The sequence below is a fragment of the Engystomops pustulosus genome, chromosome 1 (genome assembly GCF_040894005.1).
Source record: "Engystomops pustulosus chromosome 1, aEngPut4.maternal, whole genome shotgun sequence".
NCBI lineage: Eukaryota > Metazoa > Chordata > Amphibia > Anura > Leptodactylidae > Engystomops > Engystomops pustulosus.
In genome coordinates, this window is record NC_092411.1 from 177543848 (window position 1) to 177567958 (window position 24111).

Genomic DNA, 24111 nt, shown 5'->3' on the forward strand with positions numbered 1-24111 from the left:
TGGCACAGGGGCCCGCTTTCTTCAACTATGTCATCTGTTGCCGCACATCCCATCCTCCCGGCCCCATCCCATCCCTGCTCACCCATAACATCCACAGCCCAGACCAACCGCCCGCCAACCACACTCCCTCCTGCTTACCGGCACAGCCGGGCGCCCTTCCCCCAGCTCTATGCTCTCACCCTGCCCCTTCCCCCCCACGGACGACAGAGCCGACCAAACTTCTGACCCCCCCCAAACAGACTCCTGAATAGTCTGCCCACACACTTCTGTCTGCCCGCCTGATCATCCGCTTTGCCCACCTGCCCAATGTGACAGCCACCCGAGCCAGCCGCCCGCTCGCCACCAAAGACACTCGCCTGATGGCCCACTTAAGATAAGAGTAAGTCCCTCTATGTATGTGCTGTGTGTGTATGTATGTGCTGTGTGAGTGCATATGCTGTGTGAGTGTATATTCTGTTTGTGTATGGTGTGTGCGGGTGCCATTTGAGTGTATATGGTGTATGTGCCTTGTGAGCCTATGAATATGCTGTGTGAGTGTATGTGCTTTGTGTGTGTATATGCTGTATATACTGTATGTATGTGTATATGTTTTATGTGTATGTATATGCTGTATGTATGTGTGTACATAAATGTGTGGGTATAAGTGTATACATGCATGTATGTATGTACAAGTATAGCAATGTGTGTATATGAAAGTGTATAAATGTCTGTGATTGTATAAACATTAGTACAAATATGTATGTTTATTTTTTTAAGGGTACATTCACACGCGGTGTTCCCACCGTGCGGGCATACTACCGTGTGCTGGAGTGGAGGAGGAGGTGACCCCTCCTCCCTCCATAGAGAATAGCGGGGACACGGCCGCACACACGCCGAAAGATAGATCTTTTTGCGGTGTGCGGTCCGGATCGATGCCACACATGTGTGGTACCGTATCTAAGCCGTGCCGCTATTGCCATCTATGGGGACGTACATGCGGACGCATATTTGCGGCCGCTTGTACGTCCCCGCAGACAGCCATGTGAATAAGCCACAATGTACGCTCAGTGGAGCCTGTATACGGATGCCTGTGTATGGATACAGTTGCATCCGTTCCCCATAGTCTAAATGATGAATGTATACTGTTTATTTCAACAGGAAGCAGGATGAAATGTACAGTCTACTGAGATTTTTCATCCTGCTTAGTATATTTTTTAACTCTGCCAGTATACAGTATGTCTATGAACAAAACACAATGGCCCAAACTGCACTGCAGTGCACCGCCTTTATTAATCTGGCACACCCTGCATGCGCAAAACATGCATAAATTGAGTACATCAGTCTTTTTTGGTCAGTTTAATGGGCATGCTCCACAAGACTTGCCGACATAAATGTTGTGGCCGGTGCAAATGTGCTTGGTAATGCCCCTTTGGTGCATGGTACCATGTTGCAGTGCATATAGTGCAGTTGCAATACAGTACTGGGGGAAACTATAAATAGATACATGTGCAGGCAGTTTTTCTGGCGCAGACCGGTTAATAAATGTAAGCCAATGTGAGCACAATCTAATAGGCATGTTAATTATGCAGACCAATGTAAAATAAATGGGTATGAAATTATCTTGCATCTGTAATGCTGTATCAGCTGACAACAAAGGATTTTCTTGTGAATATGTACTGTATTCATTTCACTCTTTGAAAGAGCCTTCGATGCAGTAATAGTCAACAACAACCCTGATATAAAGATTAATCTACTTTGGCTAATTTTGTCAGTACTTCAGATTTGGAAGAGCATGCTTGACACCACATTTATAGATGGGGCACAGGACCCTCCCCTTATGATGAAAAAGTGTCCCAGAAATTGAACCCACACTGTTTTAGACCTTATCTTGGGAAAGACCCTTTTAAATGATCAAAGATTATTATTAGAAAATTCCCACAATGTTCATAAGCCTTAATTATCGTTTCAGGATCTTGTTAAACTGCTTCACCGTACTCTTGAGTCTGCTCAGGAGGAGAAAAGGGTATGTGCTGAGTATCTAAGTGCCCCAGAGGAGAAGGACAGGCTGGAATTAATACGACATAAGGTTAGACAAATTGAGGACCTGAGGCAACGTGTAGAGGTCCTTCAGCAGGAAAAGCAGGACTTGGAACAATGCGTAAGCCTCAAGGATTTTCATATAGAAGAACTAAAGGAACATGTACAACTTCTAATGGAAAAGAACAGCGCAAAACAGCTAGTTATCATGAAGCAAAATGAGCAGCTTCTTAGCCAAATGGATTTAGATAATACAACAAGCTCTGGAATGGATACTTTACACGGGCAATATAGAAAAATTGACAGCTTAATGGTAAGATAACTGTGCATGCAAACCAATAGTATGGTAAACCCAGAAAAAGAGATCCTATAACATAAGTGACACAACATTAATATTTTCTTTTGCCTTTCAAAGGATGACATAAATGCTTACAAAACACAGAATCGGTTCTTGAACTCTGAAATCCATCAACTGACACAGTTATGGAGAAACACAGCTGAAAAGGAGACGGCTCTGCTGATGAAGGTAATGATCTATTCTATGGTATAGTCTTATTGAATGTCATACAGACTAATATATTTTAAAGTATTGCTTGGTTAAAAATCTATTGTGAAGTTACTAAGCACCTAAAAAGTGTGTATGGGACTCTGTTCCTGCAGGTTCTGAACACTCATTGGTATATAATATCTGTTTACAAGTCAACTTTAAATGCCTGCTCCAATCTATAAGGCTAAATAGCTTTGCATGTATTATACACATTACCCTGTTAAACACAGCTCCTTTATTTTACAGTGTTCTTACTTTGAAGCTAGGAATTGTCAGCTAGAAAGCAAATATTTAATTTTACTAAGAAAGCTACAGGAAGTACTGCCATATCTAGATGCTGACTATTGTGAAGTCATAAAACGTTTAATAGAGGATGCCTTACAGTCTGATATAAAAACACCTCTCCAACCATCCAATGTGCATTTTAGCCCTATCAGGTAAGAGGTTAAATAAGCAAGGTGAATTCCATGTTTTATATTAAAAAGGTTAGTGACAACTTTAGAGTAGGAATGTTTTTTCATGCATACAGAGCCTTGAAGGCCCTGAATGATTTTCCAAAAATCGCTTCCAAGGTACCCCACCTTTAGTAAGAGTGCATTATAAGAATACCTGGGAATTCTGGGAAATATACAAATACATTTTCCAGTGTGGAAAAGGGAGAACTATACTTCCAGTGCTACCATAACTCCTCAAAAACATGTGCGTTCAACGCAGTTTAGGCTACATTTCTTCTCTATGAATGGTGGGTGAGTGCTGTATTGGACTTGGTGAGTGCTGGTACCGATCACGATTGTTAAACTTTTCAACTTGGTAGTCAAAAGGGCATGTGCCTTAAAAAAAAATAGAAATGCAAAAAAGGGTATCAGTATTAAGGGGTTAAAAAAGAAAGCATCCTCTACTTCAATAATTGACCTAGAAGAAGCTTAATTACATAACATGGGCCAAACCAGTCATTATTTTACAGAAGGAATGGACACCTAAAAAGATAGAATGCAAAGGCAATCTCCATAAGGTTATTCAATTGCTTTCTGACCTACTTCTATAGCCTCTCACCTAGCCAAAACTGTTCCTTATACAGTACTTCTATCTACAGTTGCACAGAATTACTGGTTTGTATATAACCCCATGTCATGTCACTAGAGTCATAAGCCATAAAATTGCTTACTTATTCACATTGTTAACACAAAAGGGCTTTTGACATTGCTTCTGAACCCAGCAGCCATGTTGGGCAATGTACAATAAATCCAGCACTCCAAGGAACATCTGATATTGTTATAAAATTATGCTAACGAGGCTCTGTCACTCCTGTGGCTGCTCCGGCGCTTCTCCTTTTACCCTAATTATGAACTGCTTCAGAAAACGCTGTATTCTCAGTGTTTTCCCTGACAGGCAGAAGTAATCAATTGCTGCACCATCCCCCAGCTGCTGTGTATTAGTCATCCAGCTCAGGTTGATTATTCCTGTCTGGACAGGAAGCTCTGTGTAATGTGTTTATTTACTGCAGCCAGTCTGCACCCAGCTTTCCCAAGGTCCTGAATTTTATAATTGTTTTTTGAGCAAAACCACTTGATTAGGGATTAAACAAGACATGCTTCTGCATCAGTGTCACTACAGCATTCTCGATGCATAAAACAAATGGTAGATTTGCTTTAAAACAAATAAGCATTTCAAATTGCATTTCTACAGCACACTATAGGTGCTGTGGATTTTTCATACAAGCTCTAAATATTTTATTGGAAAGCATGCTAAGTTATTCAGGTAAAGGTTAGTAAAGAGAAAATGTTGTTCATCCTCTCAATAATGCTTTACTTCTCTCTACATTACAGTGAATATGATGATTATGGATTCATGATAATTCCTGAGTATGAACTTGAACATTTGAAACTTCTAGCTAAAATCCAGGCATTGGAAATTCGGTCTAATAAACTGCTCACTCATGATGTTGTGGATAAGCCTTTACGAATTAAATGGAACAGTCTTGAGGAGTTGTCCTACTCAACAGATCTGAAAAACCTGGTGAGATGTGGTATCCCAACAGAACACCGCAAACGTGTCTGGAAATGGCTTACTTGTCAACGAATTAATTTCTCTGCCAATCATTACAATGACCTCCTGAAAAAGTGTGAAAGTGCTCAACATCCAGCTACTCAGCAGATAGAATTGGATATACATCGCACCTTGACCAATAACAAGCACTTTAACAGCCCTACCTCAGAGTTCATTCAAAAGCTTAGACGGGTGCTATTCGCATACTCATGGCAAAACCCCACAATTGGCTACTGTCAAGGACTAAACAGGTAAAACAAAATATCAAAGGATGAATATAAAACTTAGGGAGATGTAAAAATGTTCTTTTCGGAGTAATACCCATCTCATATACCATTTGCAGTCATTTTGCTTTACCAATTTTTCATGCAGCTTTTGTACGGGGAATAAGATGGCAAAGTGTCCACCTCTCAGCTACATTCTGCTATTAGTTCATGTATGCTGGAATTTTGCATTGGTAGATTGCATACTTTAAAAGTATGTTCCTATTTAGACAAACCTGTCAAAATCAGCAAAGTTCAAGGCCTTTCAATTTTATGGGGTCAATGGGCACATTTGTACTATTTTTATTGTTAATTTTCTTCTTAAATTAAAAATTATTTTGTTTCTAAATAACGCCAAAACCAACTCAAACAGCTGAGCTTGAGGTCAGATCACTGTATCTCTGCTTCTTGCTGTGTGATTCAGCAGGCATGATGGGATGATGTCATCCCTTCCTGCCAGCTTCACTGCTACGTTCAGCAGAGAGAGAAGAGAGGAGTTGCTACGGGGAAACGGTACCTGTGTTTATTTTCTTTTGGGGCACAATGAGAGGGTGGCGGGGTGGGCGCACAATAAAAGTGTAAGCTGCTGTGGTGGGTGGGGGTCACAATAAGAGGGGAAACTGCTTTGGGGAGCACAATAAGAAATTGATCCGCTGAGAGGGGGAGCTGCTATGGGGGGCACTATAAGAGGGGAATCTGCTGTAGGGGAGCACAACGAGAGAAAGGAAGCTGCTGTAGGGGGGCACAGTAAGAGGGGGAGCATCAGTGGGGGGCCACAAAATGAGGGGGATCTGGTAACACCGTATCAGAGGGGCTACAATGTCAGGGGGAGATGGAGTTTCCCAAAATCCCCTAGTTGAGCATCCATGGATATGGACACGGCGGCCCTAATTGGCAGTCTCCGTAAGGAGACTGATTCTAGTCAAAAGCCTCACATTCAGACAAAACAGTTCCCTACACTGTACTGAAGAGACCCAACCAGTTGGGAATCTGTTCCTTCTGGAATAGATATACTGGTTTGGTTTTAATCCTGCATCATGTCATAAGGCTTCCTGGAAGTCATGCTTGATGTTAAAGGGGCTGTCTTACAAGGTAGATGGTTTTCCTTATCCCATCCTGGAAAACTGGATATTGGAATAACAATGCTTTTTCTATTCTAATGTAGGTTAGCCGCCTTAGCACTTTTAGTCCTGGAAGATGAAGAGAGTGCATTTTATTGCTTAGCTGACATTGTTGAGAATATAATGCCAACTGAATACTACAGCAATAATCTATCAGGATCACAGGTACAATCTGGTGTATTTTAATTCATTGTTGAATCGACCTTCTAGTAGAGAGGCAAAGGTCTGCCACCTACACTCTGTATTTCATTTACCCATGATGTTAAAAAGATTTTTTTCTACTGTTTGTTGGATATGATGTTTACATTATATAGTGCATGTTACTTATTCACACAGTTTGCTGTCTGCTATTTGAATGGAACAACATAATAACTTCTTATGATAATTTCAATTTTTTTAGGTAGATCAAAGAGTATTCAAAGATCTCTTGTCAGAGAAGCTACCCCGCCTGACTGCACACTTTGAGCAATACAAAATTGATTTGTCACTTATCACTTTTAACTGGTTCCTTGTGGTATTTGTTGACAGCCTTGTAAGTGATATTCTTTTAAAAGTGTGGGATGCCTTCTTGTATGAAGGGACAAAGGTAGGTAATTCATTTCAACATAAACATAGATAGCACATACATTTCTCAATTGTTTTCAAACATTATGTAATGTTTTGCCTGCAATCACTGCTATAGGATTCTGTGTAACTGAGATAAATGCATCAGTTCTTTATTTAGGATGTTTTAAAAACGAACACAAGAATAAATATTTACCTTCTCTACCAAATTCAAAACTTTGCATCCCTCACTAGTTGCCATTCCATTGATTCTGACACAGTTGGAATTTTTTTCTCTACCACACTCCGTTCTTGACAAAGCAGAGCCATTAATTACTGTACCTAATATACTTAATTAGCATATTGGCTGCTTAAAATGAAAAGAGATTGTATACTAAACATTGCTGTTTTATTATTGTAGTAGAAAATTGGCATATTTACTGTTTTATATTTTAAAATATATAACTTTTGGGTATTAAAGGGATGCATTTTTTTGTCTAATTTGTTAATTTGATGTACCGTAAATATTTATTTTAAAATATAGATAGCATAAAAACTTGTACCTTCTTCTTTATTTTTCCTAGGGGAATTACATAAGATAAATCATAGACTATTACACAAATGTATGAGTAGGTCTGGGGCCCTTAAGAAAGCTCCCAGTAGCTATGACTTCTATGAATGTCTCCCAAATTTCTCTGTGGATAGTCTATCTGCTACTATCACTGAAACTAGCGGTAACATCTTATCATGGCATCTGAAGGGTTGGTGCACCGTAATCTGTGTTAGTTCTAGTGGTGGAGCAAGGTTGTCACGATTATTCCCTCTGATAGAGGCAACCTTTCTTCACCACTATACCTGACAAATAGCAGCGTAACAACAGTGGTAGCAGCCATAGCAGCTGCTATGGGGGCCCGCAGTGTCAAGGGGCCCGACAGTCAATGTCAACCAACATTCCAAACTAAAGAATGGAGGATGTGCACCATTATATACATATTGGGACACATTTACTTACCCGTCCCATCGCGATCCCCAAGGTGTGTTGTCCAACAATAAGATCGTGCGTCCAATTTCCTGCATGTATCGCTTCCCCACTGAGGTCCGCCGGAGTTCACCTTCTTCTTCCTGGTGCATGTAAGTGCATGGCTTGCGACACAATTTTGAATGGTAAATCCCGGCCGTTGTCCGAATCTGTCCGACGGCCCGCCCCCCGATTTGTGAAAGTCGGCGCCGATGCGCCAAAATACAATCGATTGTGACAAAAAGCCCTTCTAAATGCGGCACACATCGGAAATCGTTGCGGACCCATAGTAAATGAGCCCCATTATGTTGCACATTGTACTGAATGTATATACGGTGTGTATATAATGTATAAATGTGTATACACAGTATGCATAATAATATGATGTAGATATACTTTAAATGTGTGTGTATTTGTGTATATATTGTAGGTGTGTATTAGAAGTATATATGCTCAATGTATAAGTGCATAAATGTATATATGTGTGCGTAAATATGTATAAATGTGTGTATATGAGTGAATAACTGCAAGTATACAAATATCTATTTTTAAAGGGGGCCCTATTCAGAATTCTGCTATGGGGCCCTGCCTTAGTTGTTCACAAAAGATAGAAGTGAACAATTCTCAAGCATAATTACAAGGAATGTGCTGCTGTGGCTTGCCACTATACCTGAGGGACTACAGTTGTCTGGGTCTCTCTCCCATATATCTATATCCACCACAATCCGTATCTGATGAAGGTCCTTCAAGACCAAAATTGTATTGGATTGTAATATTGAAATAAAGAATTCTACAATGAGCTTCTTGGATTGAATGCCAAATTCCTACAAGTGCTATGAGGTTTGATACCCTCTTCTGGCACTGCTACTTTGTATTCTACAAAATTCCTGCATAAAATAAGCATTAACCATTGTGCACATTTCACCTAATGCTTAAAAACCTTGCTTTCTTTAACAGGTTATCTTTCGTTATGCACTTGCAATATTTAAATACAACGAAGAGGAGATCCTGAAACTGACGGATGCAACAGACATCTACCAATACCTTTCATTTTTCACCAAAACTATTTGTGATGGCAGGTAAACAAAAATAATTTGCCTGAAATTAAGACATGTTTAGTGGTGTTCTTCTATATTCTCTTATGTTATTTTTTATAGAAAAATGTAGATACCATATATACTTGAGTATAAGCCGACGAGTATAAGCCTTGGCACCCAATTTTAACACAAAAAACTGGAAAAATCTATTGACTCAAGTATGAGCCGAGGGTGGGAAATGCATTGGTCACAGCCTCCCAGTACATAGCCAGCATCCCCCAGTATACAGCCAGCCTCTGCCCCCTAGTATATAGCCAACGCCTACCCCTTAGTACATAGCCAGTAGTCCCTTTCCCCCAGTATATAGCCAGCAGCCTATGTCCACCAGTATATAGCCAGCAGCCTATGTCCCCCAGTATATAGCCAACAGCCCCCTAGTATATAGCCAGCAGTGTGCGGCACACACTCATTGATGTCGGCAGGCGTCTGAGGTCATGGTGTATGCAACGCAGCCGCAAGGAGCCAAAGACTGAGCCAGAGCTGAAGACAGAAGAGGACTTGCGGGGGCGTCGTAAAGGTGAGTGCAGAGTTTTTTTTCATTGACTCAAATATAAGCCAAGTTAGGGTTTTTCAGCACATTTTTGGCTTATACTTGAGTATATACGGTACTTATGTTCTTGTTGGTAGTAAAAATTTGTCTGGTTGGACAGAGATTCTGTTTAGTCACATTTTGAATTGCTTTTGGTGTTTTTTTTTCCACTAACTGACTCTGATAAAACCTCTTCAGTCTGTTACAGTTGTAATAAAAATTATTAACCTCCACCTGCAAATTAGGTTCATTAGATAAAATCTAAATTTATAGTGGTTTGCACAACCCATATAAAAGTGTAGTTTTCTCCAAATTCAACACAAAATACCACTTATAACTGCTTAAGGACCCAGCACAATATAGATCGTCCTAATTAGCACATACTTCCCACCTTAGAACAATCCTGCTGGTCGCGCTGGTACTGCCAGTGTGATCTGTAGCAACAGACCGGCTGTTATATACGGCTTGATCCTTGCCTTCTTTGCCTGGCAGGGTGATCTCACCATCTACGCATGCCCTCTGCAACGTGATTGTGTAGTGCGCTGAGGGGTTGCCATGGTAGTCGGAGGTCAGATGAAGACCTCTGTGTCAGCCATGTACAGTGGCCTATTAGGCCCAGTTCAGGACTGGGTCTAATAGGCAAACTATCAGTAAACCACTGACAGATACAATACATTGCAGTACAGAAGTTAATAGTACCATTTTATCCATTACCTTTTCCCACAGTAAATAAGCCCTAATAATCCTCTTTTGATTGAAGAATAAAATTTTATAACTCTCAGAATAGGTAGGCGCATAGGCAAATGCAGTATTTTTATTTGTTAAAGTAGTAAAACATTTTACCTAAAAAAAAAAGTGACAAAACCGGTTTTATTCTGCTACTTTTATCATAAAAATTATTCCATTGGAAAATACAGAACTCATCGCAAAAAAAGAGCCCTCATATGCCCAAGTCAGATTTTTAAAAAAGTGGCGTCTTTTGGAATTCGAACAGGGATAAGCAAAAAAGGGCTGTGTCCCGAAGGCCATTTTAGGTCATGTCCTTAAGGTGTTAATGAATTATATTGCAAAGTTTACTGTTATCATTTGCACTATTCTTTAACAAAATGTTGTAGAAAGTTTAGTTATGCTTTATGTGTTTAGCATTTAGCCAATATATTATGTAATAAATATTCAGCAACTATAGCCTAATCATGGGTTGCCCCCCTATATGTTATTTTTTTTTCTTTACAAGAGACAGGGGAAAAATATGGATGTTAAATGTATTTTCATCTCTATACATATACCATGCCAAATTCGTGACAATCATTACAGTCTTACCTGCTTTACTTAAACAAGCTGTGTATAATTTTCTTCATCTCAGGAAATTGATGAATATTGCATTTAATGAAATGAATCCTTTCCCAATGAAGCTCGTGAGAAAAAGTCGTGCAGAACATATGGAGAAATTCAAAGCAGAACTAGTTGAACTTGAGTATATCAAACGGGAGTATGTGAAGAGTAAAAAGGAACTCAGAAGTACAGGCAATGACATGGGAGTTAGTGAAGATGAAGAAGATACATGAACATTTGTAGCATAACAGACATGGGTGCAGATGTTATAATAATGTTGAATGTTGTATTGAAAGCCTGGATAACTTGCTTTGTGGCGTATACCTTCTATGTCTTATTGTCTGCAAAACACTCCCTTGTCAATTAGAGCACAATCTGTTCCTAAAATGCATATGACATTTAGTGAGTTATGCTCCTCTTTTTCTAGCAAGGATTGATTTTTTTTTGTTGTCCACCATTCCCAAGTAATCAATGGAAGAATATTCATTTCTCTACTGGCAGAAGGGCAGTTCTGGGTTTTCTGCGCCTGCGAAGGACCACCCATCTGACAGTAGAGAACAGAATGAGCATAGTTTCCACTATACTAATAAGGTCATCTATGTGGCAAATGTAGATTTTTGCAGGCTAAGCTCAACACATGTACATTTGTAAATGTGACCTCTATAGCACTTCTGCTGTGAACAAAAATTAAATCGAAATTTCCCTTTTGCTCTGAACTACCACTGTGAATTTGTGGATTATTGGCAACATGGGTCATACTTATTTTAGACACAAATTTAATTTATCTCTCTTAATGTTGTGTTTCCCCTTTTAGATTCAAATGATCCCAAAAGGATAAAAAATATATATATATAAATAAAGACTCCATATACATATCTGTGTTATAACAGACCTACGTGTTTTGCTCACAAAAGCTTAATCATGGTCTACTCGCATCTAAAATCAAGATTCTTTTAGAGGTCCATGCTCCTCAATGGCATTTGAGGTCACGATCACATGACAATGATCATGTGACGATCTAGTACTCCAGAGGCAAGCACAAATAGACTGACTCCTTACCACTATAGGGGACGAGAGTCAGCACATTAACCCCTTCCCAACATGTGATGTAATAGAATGTCACACGTCGGGTGTGGGTGCATTGAGAGGGCTCACAGGCTGAGCCCCCTCCATAGCCGGTAAGTCTTTGCTACACATTTCAGCAAACACTTACCAGTAACACCCTCAATCGGTGCTAGCTCTGTCCATCTTGGCGAATATTGTCGCTTCCGGTGATATCATCAGTGGGCGGCGATTGGTCACCATGACAGCCTTGGGTCTCCCAAAGACCCTAGGCTGTCTCGTTTTAACTTATTGATTACAATGTGAGATTAAAATCCCCATATACTGCCATACTATGGGATCGATGGTAGGATCGACAACCTAGGGAAAATAGTTTTAAAAATGATATTATAGAAAACAAATAAAAATTCAAATCATCCCCCTTTTAAACTGTAAAAATCATAAACACATTAGGTATCCCTGCGTCCGAAAATGCCCTATCTATCAAAATATAATAATGGTTTTTCACTGCGTTTAACCCCGTAACAGGAAAATAACGCCCAAAGTAAAAAATTCAATAAAAAGTGATCAAAAGGTCGTACAGTCCTAAAAATATTAACATTGAAAACATCATCAAAAGTTGCAAAAAATGACACCACCCTCACTTCATAGTACTCGGAATTTTGAAAAAGTTATTAGCACAAGAAGAAGGCAAAACAAAACCCAAAAAAATTTGTACAGGAGGTTTTAATTCTTGTAAATGTATGAAAAAATTATAAAATCTATACAAATTTGGTATCCCTGAGATCATACCGACCTGAAGAATATAGTAGACATGTCATTTGGGGCGTACAGGGAAATCTGTAAAATCCAACCCCACAAGAAAAAAGCACAAATGCTTTTTTTCACCAATTTTACTGCGTTTGGAATTTTTTTCCTGCTTCCCAGTACACGGAATATAAAAAACCTGAAATATTAAATACCATTTAATGCTGTACCGCTGGCTAAAATCTTCAGGGATTCTGTAATGTCTGGTGTGGTGCCAAGTGACTGGCGCAAGGCAAATGTGGTGCCAATATATAAAAAGGGCTCTAGAACTTCGCCTGGCAATTACAGGCCTGTAAGCTTAACTTCCATTGTGGGGAAAGTATTGGAAGGGTTAGTAAAAGACTACATACTGGAGTATGTGACATCAAATAGTATAATAAGTGACAGCCAGCATGGGTTTACTAAGAATAGAAGTTGTCAAACTAACCTTATCTGCTTTTATGAAGAGGTGAGCAGATGCCTGGATGGAGGAGCAGCTGTGGATATTGTGTTCTTGGACTTTGCAAAGGCATTTGACACTGTCCCTCATAGACGCCTGATGGGTAAAATTAGGGCTATTGGTTTGGCAGAAATCATTTGCAATTGGATTGAAAACTGGCTGAATGATCGTATCCAGAGAGTTGTGGTCAATGATTCCTACTCGGAATGGTCACCAGTTATGAGTGGTGTACCCCAGGGTTCTGTGCTTGGCCCACTACTATTTAATATATTTATTAATGATATAGAGGTAGGAATTAATAGCACTGTGTCTATTTTTGCAGATGACACCAAACTGTGTAGTGTAATACAGTCTATGGAGGATGTTCATAGGCTGCAGGGTGACTTGGACAAACTGAATGTTTGGTCATCCACTTGGCAAATGAGGTTTAATGTGGATAAATGTAAGGTTATGCACCTGGGGGCCAATAATCCAAAGGCAAAATATGTCCTTGGGGGGGTAAATCTGGGAGAGTCCCTTGTTGAGAAGGACCTGGGGGTACTAGTAGATCAAAAATTGAATAACAGCATGCAATGTCAATCAGCTGCCTCTAAAGCCAGTAGGATTTTGTCATGTATCAAAAGTGGTATGGACTCTCGTGATAGGGATGTAATATTACCACTATACAAGGCACTGGTTCGGCCACACCTGGAATATGCTGTCCAGTTCTGGGCACCGGTCCATAAAAAGGATGCCCTGGAGCTGGAGAGGGTTCAACGTAGAGCCACAAAAATGATAAGGGGTATGGAGGGTCTCAGTTATGAGGAAAGATTAAAACAACTAGATTTATTTAGTCTGGAAAAGAGACGACTACGAGGGGACATGATTAATTTATTTAAATATATGAATGGTCCATACAAAAAATATGGTGGTAAGTTGTTTCAGATTAGATCAAATCAAAAGACGAGGGGGCACTGTCTCCGTTTGGAGAAATCAAGGTTTAATCACCGGAGGCGACAGGGCTTTTTTACTATGAGAACGGTCAATCTGCGGAATAGCCTGCCTCAGGCGCTGGTCACAGCAGGGACAGTGGATAGCTTCAAGAAGGGTCTAGATGCCTTTTTACACCTAAATAACATTGATGGTTATGTTATATAGAATTGTTTCCCCTAAATCCCTTCCTCATCCAATCCCTTCCCTTCCTTGGTTGAACTTGATGGACAAGTGTCTTTTTTCAACCGTAGAAACTATGAACTATGAATTACTATGAAGTGCAATTTGTTATGCAGAAAACAAGCCACCACACAGCTCTGTACATGGAAAAATAAAAAAGTTATAGATTTTTGAATGTGGGGAGTGAAAAATGAAAACGAAAAAGGGCCTCAGCAGGAAGGGGTTAAAACTTATAAGGGTTTTAAATCAAATTCATACTCAGTTATATTTTCCCTTAAAGAGCTAGCGATTCGATTGTTACCCGAATATTAAAATGCCCCTCCCCCCACTCCTGTTCCACTGCCCGCTCCCTGTTCAGTAAATGCTGAAAACTTTATTAACAATTAACATTCCCATAGACAGGCGGCGCACTGACACTGTGTGACTGACTACAGGTTCTGAGAGTCATTAGTGGTATCTAGTACCTTATAGATGACAATATCTTCCATCAGGAGGTGTTTATTCTGGGTTCTCTGAAGTTTCACGTCTGAATTCACGGCCAGATATCTTCAGCTTCGTGCAGCACATCTCCACCCGGAGTCCCAAAAAATACCACAGTTACTTACAGTGTAACGTCTCCTGGATAACAATACTGTGCTCCTAAATAATATATACCCCTCACAACACAACTGACCTCACTGTCCCCACATAAAAAACATCCCTTCATTATATATATATATATGTTTATATTCTACTGGAATTATAGCATGCACAGCACCAATCAATATACAACTATAATTTATTAGTACAGACCCCACCAACATTTGGTTTACATGATGCAAAGTAATCTATTGTATCCTCTGACTAATGTATCCCACCCTGTTATGTTACATATGATTTTATATACAGTGCTCCTCTAACCAATATAAATATATAGCACCCTCTAATGGATATATACTGTGTATATATATATATACCGTATTTTCCGGACTATAAGGCGCACATAAAAGCCTAGGATTTCCTTAGAAATCCAAAGTGCGCCTTATAGTCCGGTGCGCCCTATGTATGGCGCAGGGCAGCGGACCCTACTTACATAGGTCTCCGCTACCGGAGACCGGAGACAGCAGATCTCCAGCGGGAACTGCAGACCACGCGGCACGAACAACTTCTGCCGCGTCGGTCTGCAGTTCCCGCAGGAGATCTGCTGTCTCCGGTAGCGGGGACCCATGTAAGTATGGTCCGCTGCCATCCTCCCCCCTGAAAGGACCCCCTTCCCCGCTCACCTCTCCGGTTGCTCCGTCTCCGCTCACCTCTCCGGTCGCTCCGTCTCCGCTCACCTCTCCGGTCGCTCCGTCTCCGCTCTGCCACGCCCCCGGAACTCCGCCACGCCCCCGGCCACCCTGCGCCTTATAGTCCGATGCGCCTTATATATGGAATAATTCCATATATAAGGCACATCAGACTGATGCGCCTTATATTCCGGTGCGCCTAATGGCCCGGAAAATACGGTATATATATAATAATTTATTTATTTTTATATATCCCTGCTCTCATATATTTAAAGGCCTTATTATTCACCCCCAATTAAATTATATACAGCTCCCATATACAGATCCCCTCTAGCTTAAATAAAATCTTGCCCCACATATACAGCCCTCCCCAGCTTAGTAATATACTGTATCCCATAAACAGCTCCCCAGCTTAGTGATATATACGGTATCCCATATACAGCCCCCCAGCTTAGTAATGTACTGTATCCCATATACAGCCCCCCAGCTTAGTTATATACTGTATCCCATATACATCCCCCCAGCTTAGTAATATACTGTACCCCATATACAGTCCCCCAGCTTAGTAATATACTGTACCCCATATACAGTCCCCCAGCTTAGTAATATACTGTATCCCATATACATCCCCCCCCAGCTTAGTAATATACTGTATCCCATATACAGCCCCCAGCTTAGTAATATACTGTACCCCATATACAGCCCCCCCAGCTTAGTTATATACTGTATCTCATATACAGCCCCCCCAGCTTAGTAATATACTGTATCCCATATACAGCCCCCCAGCTTAGTAATATACTGTATACCAGCTGAAATCTGGCCCCATATAAAAAATATAGAGCACCCCCCCCACACACACACACACACAGTATAAAACGATTCTTGCCCATATTATATATACAGCACCCCCCCCCCATTATAAAACATATATGGCCCCATGTAATATATATAACACCCCCTCCCAGTATAAAATGATTCTGGCCCCATATAATATATACCCCCCCCCCCAGTATAAAACGATTCTGGTCCCATATCATATGTACAGCAGCCCCCACCAGTATAAAACGATTCTGGCCCCATATAATATGTACGGCACCCGCCCCAGTATAAAACGATTCTGGCCCCATATAATATGTACGGCACCCGCCCCAGTATAAAACGATTCTGGCCCCATATTATATATACAGGACCCCCCCCCCTCCATTATAAAACGATTATGGCCCCATATAATATATACAGCACCCCCTCCCAGTATAAAACGACTATGGCCCCATATAGTTTATGCAGCCCACACACACACACACACTATAAAATGATTCTGGCCCCATATTATATATAACCCCCCCCCCCAGTATAAAACGATTCTGGTCCCATAAAATATGTACAGCACCCCCTACTAGTGTATAAAACCATTCTGGCCCCATATAATATGTACAGCACCCGCCCCAGTATAAAATGATTCTGGCCCCATATTATAGACGGGATGCAGCCGAAATTTTTAAAAGAAAGTTATTTAATAGAGAAACATTCTGGATGTTTACCCTGAAAAGCCATTAAACAAGCATCTTGATCGGATACTCATGTATTGGATTTCCTTATTCCGATTTAAAAACATGCTAAGAGTATTGAATGATTTCAACCTTAATCCAATGATATTGCCAAGGGTAAATAAATTCCTTTGTTTTGATATGTATAATTTAATACAGTTATTCCGATAATATGTCTTGTTACAATATTTATAATTTAATATCGTTATTTAGATTACACAACATCACTTTATTATAGGGAATATACTTTGGGCATGTCTCAAATCAAAATGAATTGAAATATGATATAGTGTTCTTGTATGGCAAAATTGTTGTTTTGATAATAGAACATCATTTTTTTGTGAACTACCGTATATACTGAGTATAAGCCGACCCGAGTATAAGCCGAGGCCCCTAATTTTAACACAAAAACTGGGGAAACCTATTGACTCGAGTATAAGCCAAGGGTAGGAAATTCATTGGTCACAGCCTCCCCAGTATATAGCCAGCCAGCCTCCAGTAGTATATACCCTGCCAGCTCCCTGTAGTATATACCCTGCCAGCTCCCTGTAGTATATAGCCTGCCAGCCCCCTGTAGTAAATACCCTGCCAGCCCTCTGTTGTATATAGACTGCCAACCCCCTCAAATATAATGCCTGTAGGAAAAAAAAAAAACTGTACTCACCTTCCGACACCCCCCAGCAGGTCCTCTTCTATACATCAATGCTCCAGCATTGGCTCCGTGTCCCAACGCCGTCCGTCGCAGGCACCATGATGTCAGCCGCATATTGTGTGTGCTCATTGTGTGCGCACATAGTAGAATGTCAGCTAGCAGCTGACGTCACAATGTCTGCGACGGTCAGCGTGGGGACAAGGAGCCGATGCTGGGGGAATCACTGTATAGAAGAGGACCTGCCAGAAGGGGGGGGGGGGCGTCAGAAGACAAGTACACTGTTTGTTTTTTTTCTTGACTCAAGTATAAGCAGAGGTGAGGTTTTTCAGCAAATTTTTTGTGCTGAAAAACTCAGCTTATACCCGAGTATATACGGTATATACTTTTTACTGTACTTAAAACAAAAGTGAAACATGGTAAACTATAGGGGCAGATTTACTTACCTGGTCCTGTCACGTATAACTCTATACAGCCTCCTATAATAACTTTATACAGCTCCCCTGTAATAACTATATACAGCTCCCTATAATAAATATATATGTTGCCTTCTATTATAACTATATTCAGCCTCCTTATAACTATATACTGCCTCCCTATAACAACAGTCCCCGATAATATATACACATCCGACTATAAAAACTATGTACAGCCTCCCTATAATAACTATATACAGTTCCCCAGACAGAGGCAGCGTGCTGAAACGCACGTTGGGGTGTCAGGCGGTTGCGGTGTGCAGGTAATATACACCAAGTACTCCTTTATAGTCTTGTATATTGCACATATAGAAAGGTATAGACTGTCTTTCCCTCTCTAGCTGAGTAACATTGATTATTTTTTGGGCACTTTAAAAATATGGGATGATGCAGTAATAGAGGATATACACTAAGCACTTTATTATCTGTGATTTCATGTGATTTCTTTGTTTCCCATGTTGCATATATAAGTGATTGTTACATATTTATCTATCAAAGGAAACATTTACGTCTACTATTTAGTATGGAGCACTAGTTGTGATAATACTATGTGATTTACTAACATGAGACTTTTAGTGTTATTGATATGTTGTTAAAGAGATTGTGATTGTAAATCCGTTTTTTTTCCGCTAGCCCTGCTTTGATGTTGTGTCCCTCTAGTACAGTGTATTTGTTCAAATTTTTTTTCTGTCTTGTATTTTTTTGACATAATAAAATTTTGATGTTTTTATGACAAAAATTGTGGTTGAAGTTTGGCTTTTTTTTTTAATGTATGATGTATATTCAAGTGCCAGTGTAGATTAGTGTGATATTATGGAGGAATACCTGATTCAATAATGATAATTGTATGTAGGCAATCAAAATTTGTCCTCCATGTTTAGGCTGTTCCAATTGTTTTGGCGCCCCCTATAATAACCATATACAGCCTCCTATTATAACCATGTAAACCCCCTATAAAATCTATATAAACCCCCCATAATAACTATATACAGTCCCCCTATAATAACTATATACAGCCCTAGGTAAAATAATAAAATTGTACTCACCTTCCTCTGTTCCCCCTCAGCGTGATGTCCTTATGTTCTTCTCTCGCAGGGTCAGCAGCAGCAGACCCAAATATACTGTGGGCATTTCGGGTGGTCATGCAAAAGCCTGAATCGCTCAAATTTGGTGGGAGCCCTTTTAAGGGTTAAGTGGTGGGGGCCCTGGGGAGCCCCTCCTATAATCTTGCCGTGGTTGGAGGTCACAGGACCTGTTTCAGTCAATCAGTGACATCTTTGTGCATTGCTGAGGCCACTGATATATATGGAGACATATCAGGGTGATTACACTTTTTATTTCTTATCATGCCCCCAGGGATTTTTTCCAGGATTCTTTTATAGTTTTGTTTGTGTTTTGAAAAAACGCCACAATATTGATTTATATTCCTCCAATGCAAATTACTGTAGATCAGTATTAAAACGCAGAAATAAAACCACAATCCTTTTGAAGATGATCTCTGTACAACTGAAAACAAAACAGCTATTTTAAGACACTGCAAGGGCCCCAGGCAATGAACACAACATAATCCAAACCTGGCTATAAATCCATGAATTTACAGTATGTTCAAAGGAGGAACACAAACAAACCTCAACTATTATGTATGTAAATTACTGGCTGGTGACTTTAGCTTCCTGTTATGAAATATAAATATATTATGACTGAGGAACAAATATTAGGTAATACTGGGTTGGCCACAAGAGACATTGATGCTAGATAAAACTTCAATTTACAAACCAGCAACAATTAAGAATGTACTTGTGTTAATTTGTTGCTCGATATTTTTTTTGTTACTTTATGTTGTTACTTTTAAAGGGGTTTTCCCACAAAGAAAATTCTCACCTTTCAATCCCCTATTGACGTTAACACAATAAAGATCATTTTAATCCCTTACTTTATAATTTTATTGCTGTTTTAGCTCCTATCTCTCCCTCTGCTGCTCAATGCAAAATCCCAAGGCCTCTCTAAGCAGACACATTATAATCCATCTAGTTCTCTGGGGTGACAATGTGGTTATATTATCAGGGTACAGGTGTATATCCACTTTCATCTGGCTATTGACATTGTACTAACACACTGACACATAGAGAGATGAGACAGATCAGAGATACATGAGATTACACAGAGGATGATAGATCACTGCACCGTTACACTGTGAGCTCTACTACATTGCACAGACATTGCACAAAGAGCCGGCTCTTGTTCGTGAACGACCTGAGCAAACTCCTGTCAGTGAGCCGATGGCTCACTAAACCCCGCCCCTAACCGGGTCTCCACGCCTCCTTTGACCCAATGGGTGGTGTGATTGACCGGCCAGCGGATCCATGTTTTATTTTTTTCTAGGGAGCCGTTCAGGAGCCAGAAGAGCCGGCTCTGCTTAGGGAGCTGAGCCTAATGAGCCAGCTTGCTAAGAAGAGCCGGAACTCCCATCACTAGTGTGCCTGCCTCCCCGGGTCACTTATCTCCTTGTAGCTTGTTGTTTGCAGCCTCTCTCTCTGCCACAATCTCCTGGCAGCAAGTGTCTGCCTCTCAGTGTGAGCTCCGTGCAGGGGGCATGGCTATAGACAGTAATCTCAGCAGCAAGATCACACACAAAAATCCAAGATGGCTGCCTACCCTAAGTGAGAAGTTACTGGGTCATGTCTAAGGGAAACTGAAATTGTGTACAGCAGGACTGATAGAGACAGGTTGGGCTTGTATCTGTGACATGCTGCATTTTTGTTAATAACAGTGAATAGGAGAAAGTGTTATTTTGTTATCCTGAGTACATTTAAGAAACTTGTCTTTGTGGGAATACCGCTTTAATGTAACTTCAGCATTGTTAGCATTTTCAAATGGTATTGTATACACTCACCGGCCACTTTATTAGGTACACCATGCTATTAACAGGTTGGACCCCCTTTTGCCTTCAGTACTGCCTCAATTCTTCGTGGCATACATTCAACAAGGTGCTGGAAGCATTCCTCAGAGATTTTGGTCCATATTGACATGATGGCATCACACAGTTGCCGCAGATTTGTCGGCTGCACATCCATGATGCGAATCTCCCGTTCCACCACATCCCAAAGATGCTCTATTGGATTGGATCTGGTGACTGTGGAGGCCATTTGAGTACAGTGAACTCATTGTCATGTTCAAGAAACCAGTCTGAGATGATTCCAGCTTTATGACATGGCGCATTATCCTGCTGAAAGTAGCCATCAGATGTTGGGTATATTGTGGTCATAAAGGGATGGACATGGTCAGCAACAATACTCAGGTAGGCTGTGGCATTGCAACGATGCTCAATTGGTACCAAGGGGCCCAAAGAGTGCCAAGAAAATATTCCCCACACCATGACACCACCACCACCACCACCAGCCTGAACCGTTGATACAAGGCATGATGGATCCATGCTTTCATGTTGTTAACGCCAAATTCTGACCCTACCATCCGAATGTCGCAGCAGAAATCGAGACTCATCAGACCAGGCAACGTTTTTCCAACCTTCTACTGTCCAATTTCGATGAGCTTGTGCAAATTGTAGCCTCCGTTTCCTGTTCTTAGCTGAAAGGAGTGGCACCCGGTGTGGTCTTCTGCTGCTGTAGCCCATCTGCCTCAAAGCTCGACGTACTGTGCGTTCAGAAATGCTCTTCTGCCTACCTTGGTTGTAACGGGTGGCGATTTGAGTCACTGTTGCCTTTCTATCAGCTCGAACCAGTCTGCCCATTCTCCTCTGACCTCAACAAGGCATTTCCGCCCACAGAACTGCCGCTCACTGGATGTTTTTTCTTTTTTGGACCATTCTCTGTAAACCCTAGAGATGGTTGTGTGTGAAAATCCCAGTAGATCAGCAGTTTCTGAAATACTCAGACCAGCCCTTCTGGCACCAACAACCATGCCACGTTCAAAGGCACTCATATGACCTTTCTTCCCCATACTGATGCTCAGTTTGAACTGCAGGAGATTGTCTTGACCATGTCTACATGCCTAAATTCACTGAGTTGCCGCCATGTGATTGGCTGATTACAAATTAAGTGTTAACGAGCAGTTGGACAGATTTACCTAATAAAGTGGCCGGTGAGTGTATATTACTATCACATAGCCATATATGTTTTTTATAATCATTTATCATGTATCTCACCAACTGACTCTGCAGAGATCAGTAGTCTATTGTGTGTACATAAGAAGCAATGCTATTTCTGGTCATTATGTGTTTATTAAACGAATGTGTGCATATCATTGCATGGAAAGATCTCTCACACAATGACGGCAGTAGAAAAGACTTAGAACCCTGGCTTCGCAATTGCACTTCAGCTGCCTTTCACATTAGCCATCTCGGCTAATGCAGTCTGGGATGGCTTTAACTTCTGATCTAATTTCTAAGTAACTACATCATATTTTATAAATATTAATTTATTTTTACTTAAAGGAAACCTACCACTTGTAGTGGCAGGTTTCCGATGGCAATATCGGGCACCAGCTCAGGCTGAGCTGGTGCCGGAGCTTATTTTAGTTAGTGTTTTAAACTTTATAGCCGGCGCAGGCAGGTACGCACTCGGCGCTTACCATGCGCGCGGCTACATAGGAAGTGAATGAGAGCCGCGTGCACGGTAAGCGCCGAGCGCGTACCTGCCTGCGCCGGCTATACAGTTTAAAAAGTGTTTTAAACCGCGATACCGCGGTTTAAAACACTAACTAAAATAAGCTCCGGCACCAGCTCAGCCTGAGCTGGTGCCCGATATTGCCATCGGAAACCTGCCACTACAAGTGGTAGGTTTCCTTTAAAGTAAACCTGTCATCATGGAAATGTCGTTTAACTCCTTAGCGCTCAGCGGCCTACTAGTACTGCGCGGGCTCCCGCTATTAGCGCTCAGCTCAGTTGCTGGTGTCAGTGGTAATCTACTGCTGACATTCCCCCACGATCCCCTTCTACATTCCCCCGGGCCTTCTACAGGGAGAGCCAATCGTTCCTATGGCAGCCATGGGGTCCGATCAGGACCCCAGGGCTGTCTGCAGGCAGTGCCTGTAAGATAGCATCTATGACATCATCTTAAAGGAACAGTGTCAGCCTATGCATGTGCACAGCTAATACCATGCAATACATCAATATTGCAGAGTATTATCATGAACACGCAATTAGATAGTTGCTTGTTCATGTTCCATGGTGGAACTAATAAAAAAAGTTAAAAAAAAGTTATTCAATAAAAAAATAAATCAATAAAGATACCCATAAGCCACACAACACATAAAGAGACATAAAATACACAAAAAGTCTAAATCATAACACAAACCCCACATATATAGTATTACCGCATTCATAACAACGTAGAATAAAAGTAAATAATTATTGAATCCGTACATTAGGGTTCCATTTGGCAAATTTAGTAAAACATAAGAAAAAAAATATTCAAGTATGGTATCCCCGTAATTGTATTGACCCATAGAATAAAGATAAAATGATTATTAGTCTACATACGGTGAACACCCAAAAAAAAAATCCAGTGCAGAATTGATGCTTTTCTACTCCTGACCTAAAAAAAAAGTTCTGAAATTTTCAACAATAGGAGATACCAACCCCAAAATGGTAACACTGGAAAAAGCATCTCATCCTGCAAAAAATGCCATCACATGGCCCCAATAACGAAAAAATTTTATAGCCTACAAAATGGACCAATGAGAAAACTAAAATCCTGGCAGCTGCAGGGCGCTCCTTCCCTCCTGCGCCTCGCAGTGCGGCCATGAAAGTAACGGCCACATGTGCGGGGTCTCTGAAATTGCATAACAAATTTTAAGATGAGTTTTCTCTTTTTAGCTCTTTTAAGCTAAATGAACGTATAACCAACAAAATTTGACCATTCTTAATTTCACCTCCATTTTGATTCAATAACTATGAAGATCTCAATGGGTTAACGATCTTCGTAACGATGTTTCTGATAGTTTGAGGGGTGCAGATTTGAAAATGGTTTGGTTATATAGGGTGGTTTTTATGCTAAATATTTAAAATTTCATTCAAAACAGTATTTATCCCCAAAATAGTCAATTCTGAAAATACGGAAAATCGATATTGGATTTGTAAGCCGAGCGACATCAAAATAAATTATCCAGACATTTCAAAAATTATGAAAATGTAAAGTAGACATATGGGAAATGTTATTCAGCAACTTATTTAGGTGGTAAA

At 40.6% G+C, this 24111-nt stretch overlaps 1 protein-coding gene across 7 annotated transcripts in view; it reads left to right on the plus strand.

Moving 5' to 3' along the window:
* TBC1D2 (TBC1 domain family member 2) overlaps nucleotides 1-11228 on the plus strand; it is a 33043-nt gene extending 21815 nt beyond the window's left edge. For 6 of the 7 annotated variants that reach the window (XM_072113968.1, XM_072113969.1, XM_072113967.1 and 3 more), the window contains 8 exons: nucleotides 1949-2329; nucleotides 2432-2542; nucleotides 2810-3000; nucleotides 4390-4860; nucleotides 6038-6158; nucleotides 6394-6579; nucleotides 8512-8633; nucleotides 10544-11228. In XM_072113968.1, the coding sequence (XP_071970069.1) occupies nucleotides 1949-2329; nucleotides 2432-2542; nucleotides 2810-3000; nucleotides 4390-4860; nucleotides 6038-6158; nucleotides 6394-6579; nucleotides 8512-8633; nucleotides 10544-10745 (1785 nt within the window). In that variant the 3' untranslated portion in view covers nucleotides 10746-11228. Of the gene's footprint in view, nucleotides 1-79; nucleotides 380-1948; nucleotides 2330-2431; nucleotides 2543-2809; nucleotides 3001-4389; nucleotides 4861-6037; nucleotides 6159-6393; nucleotides 6580-8511; nucleotides 8634-10543 lie in introns of those variants that run through there. The other variant, XM_072113973.1, reaches the window with a different exon arrangement.
* The last annotated feature ends 12883 nt before the right edge of the window (nucleotides 11229-24111 follow it).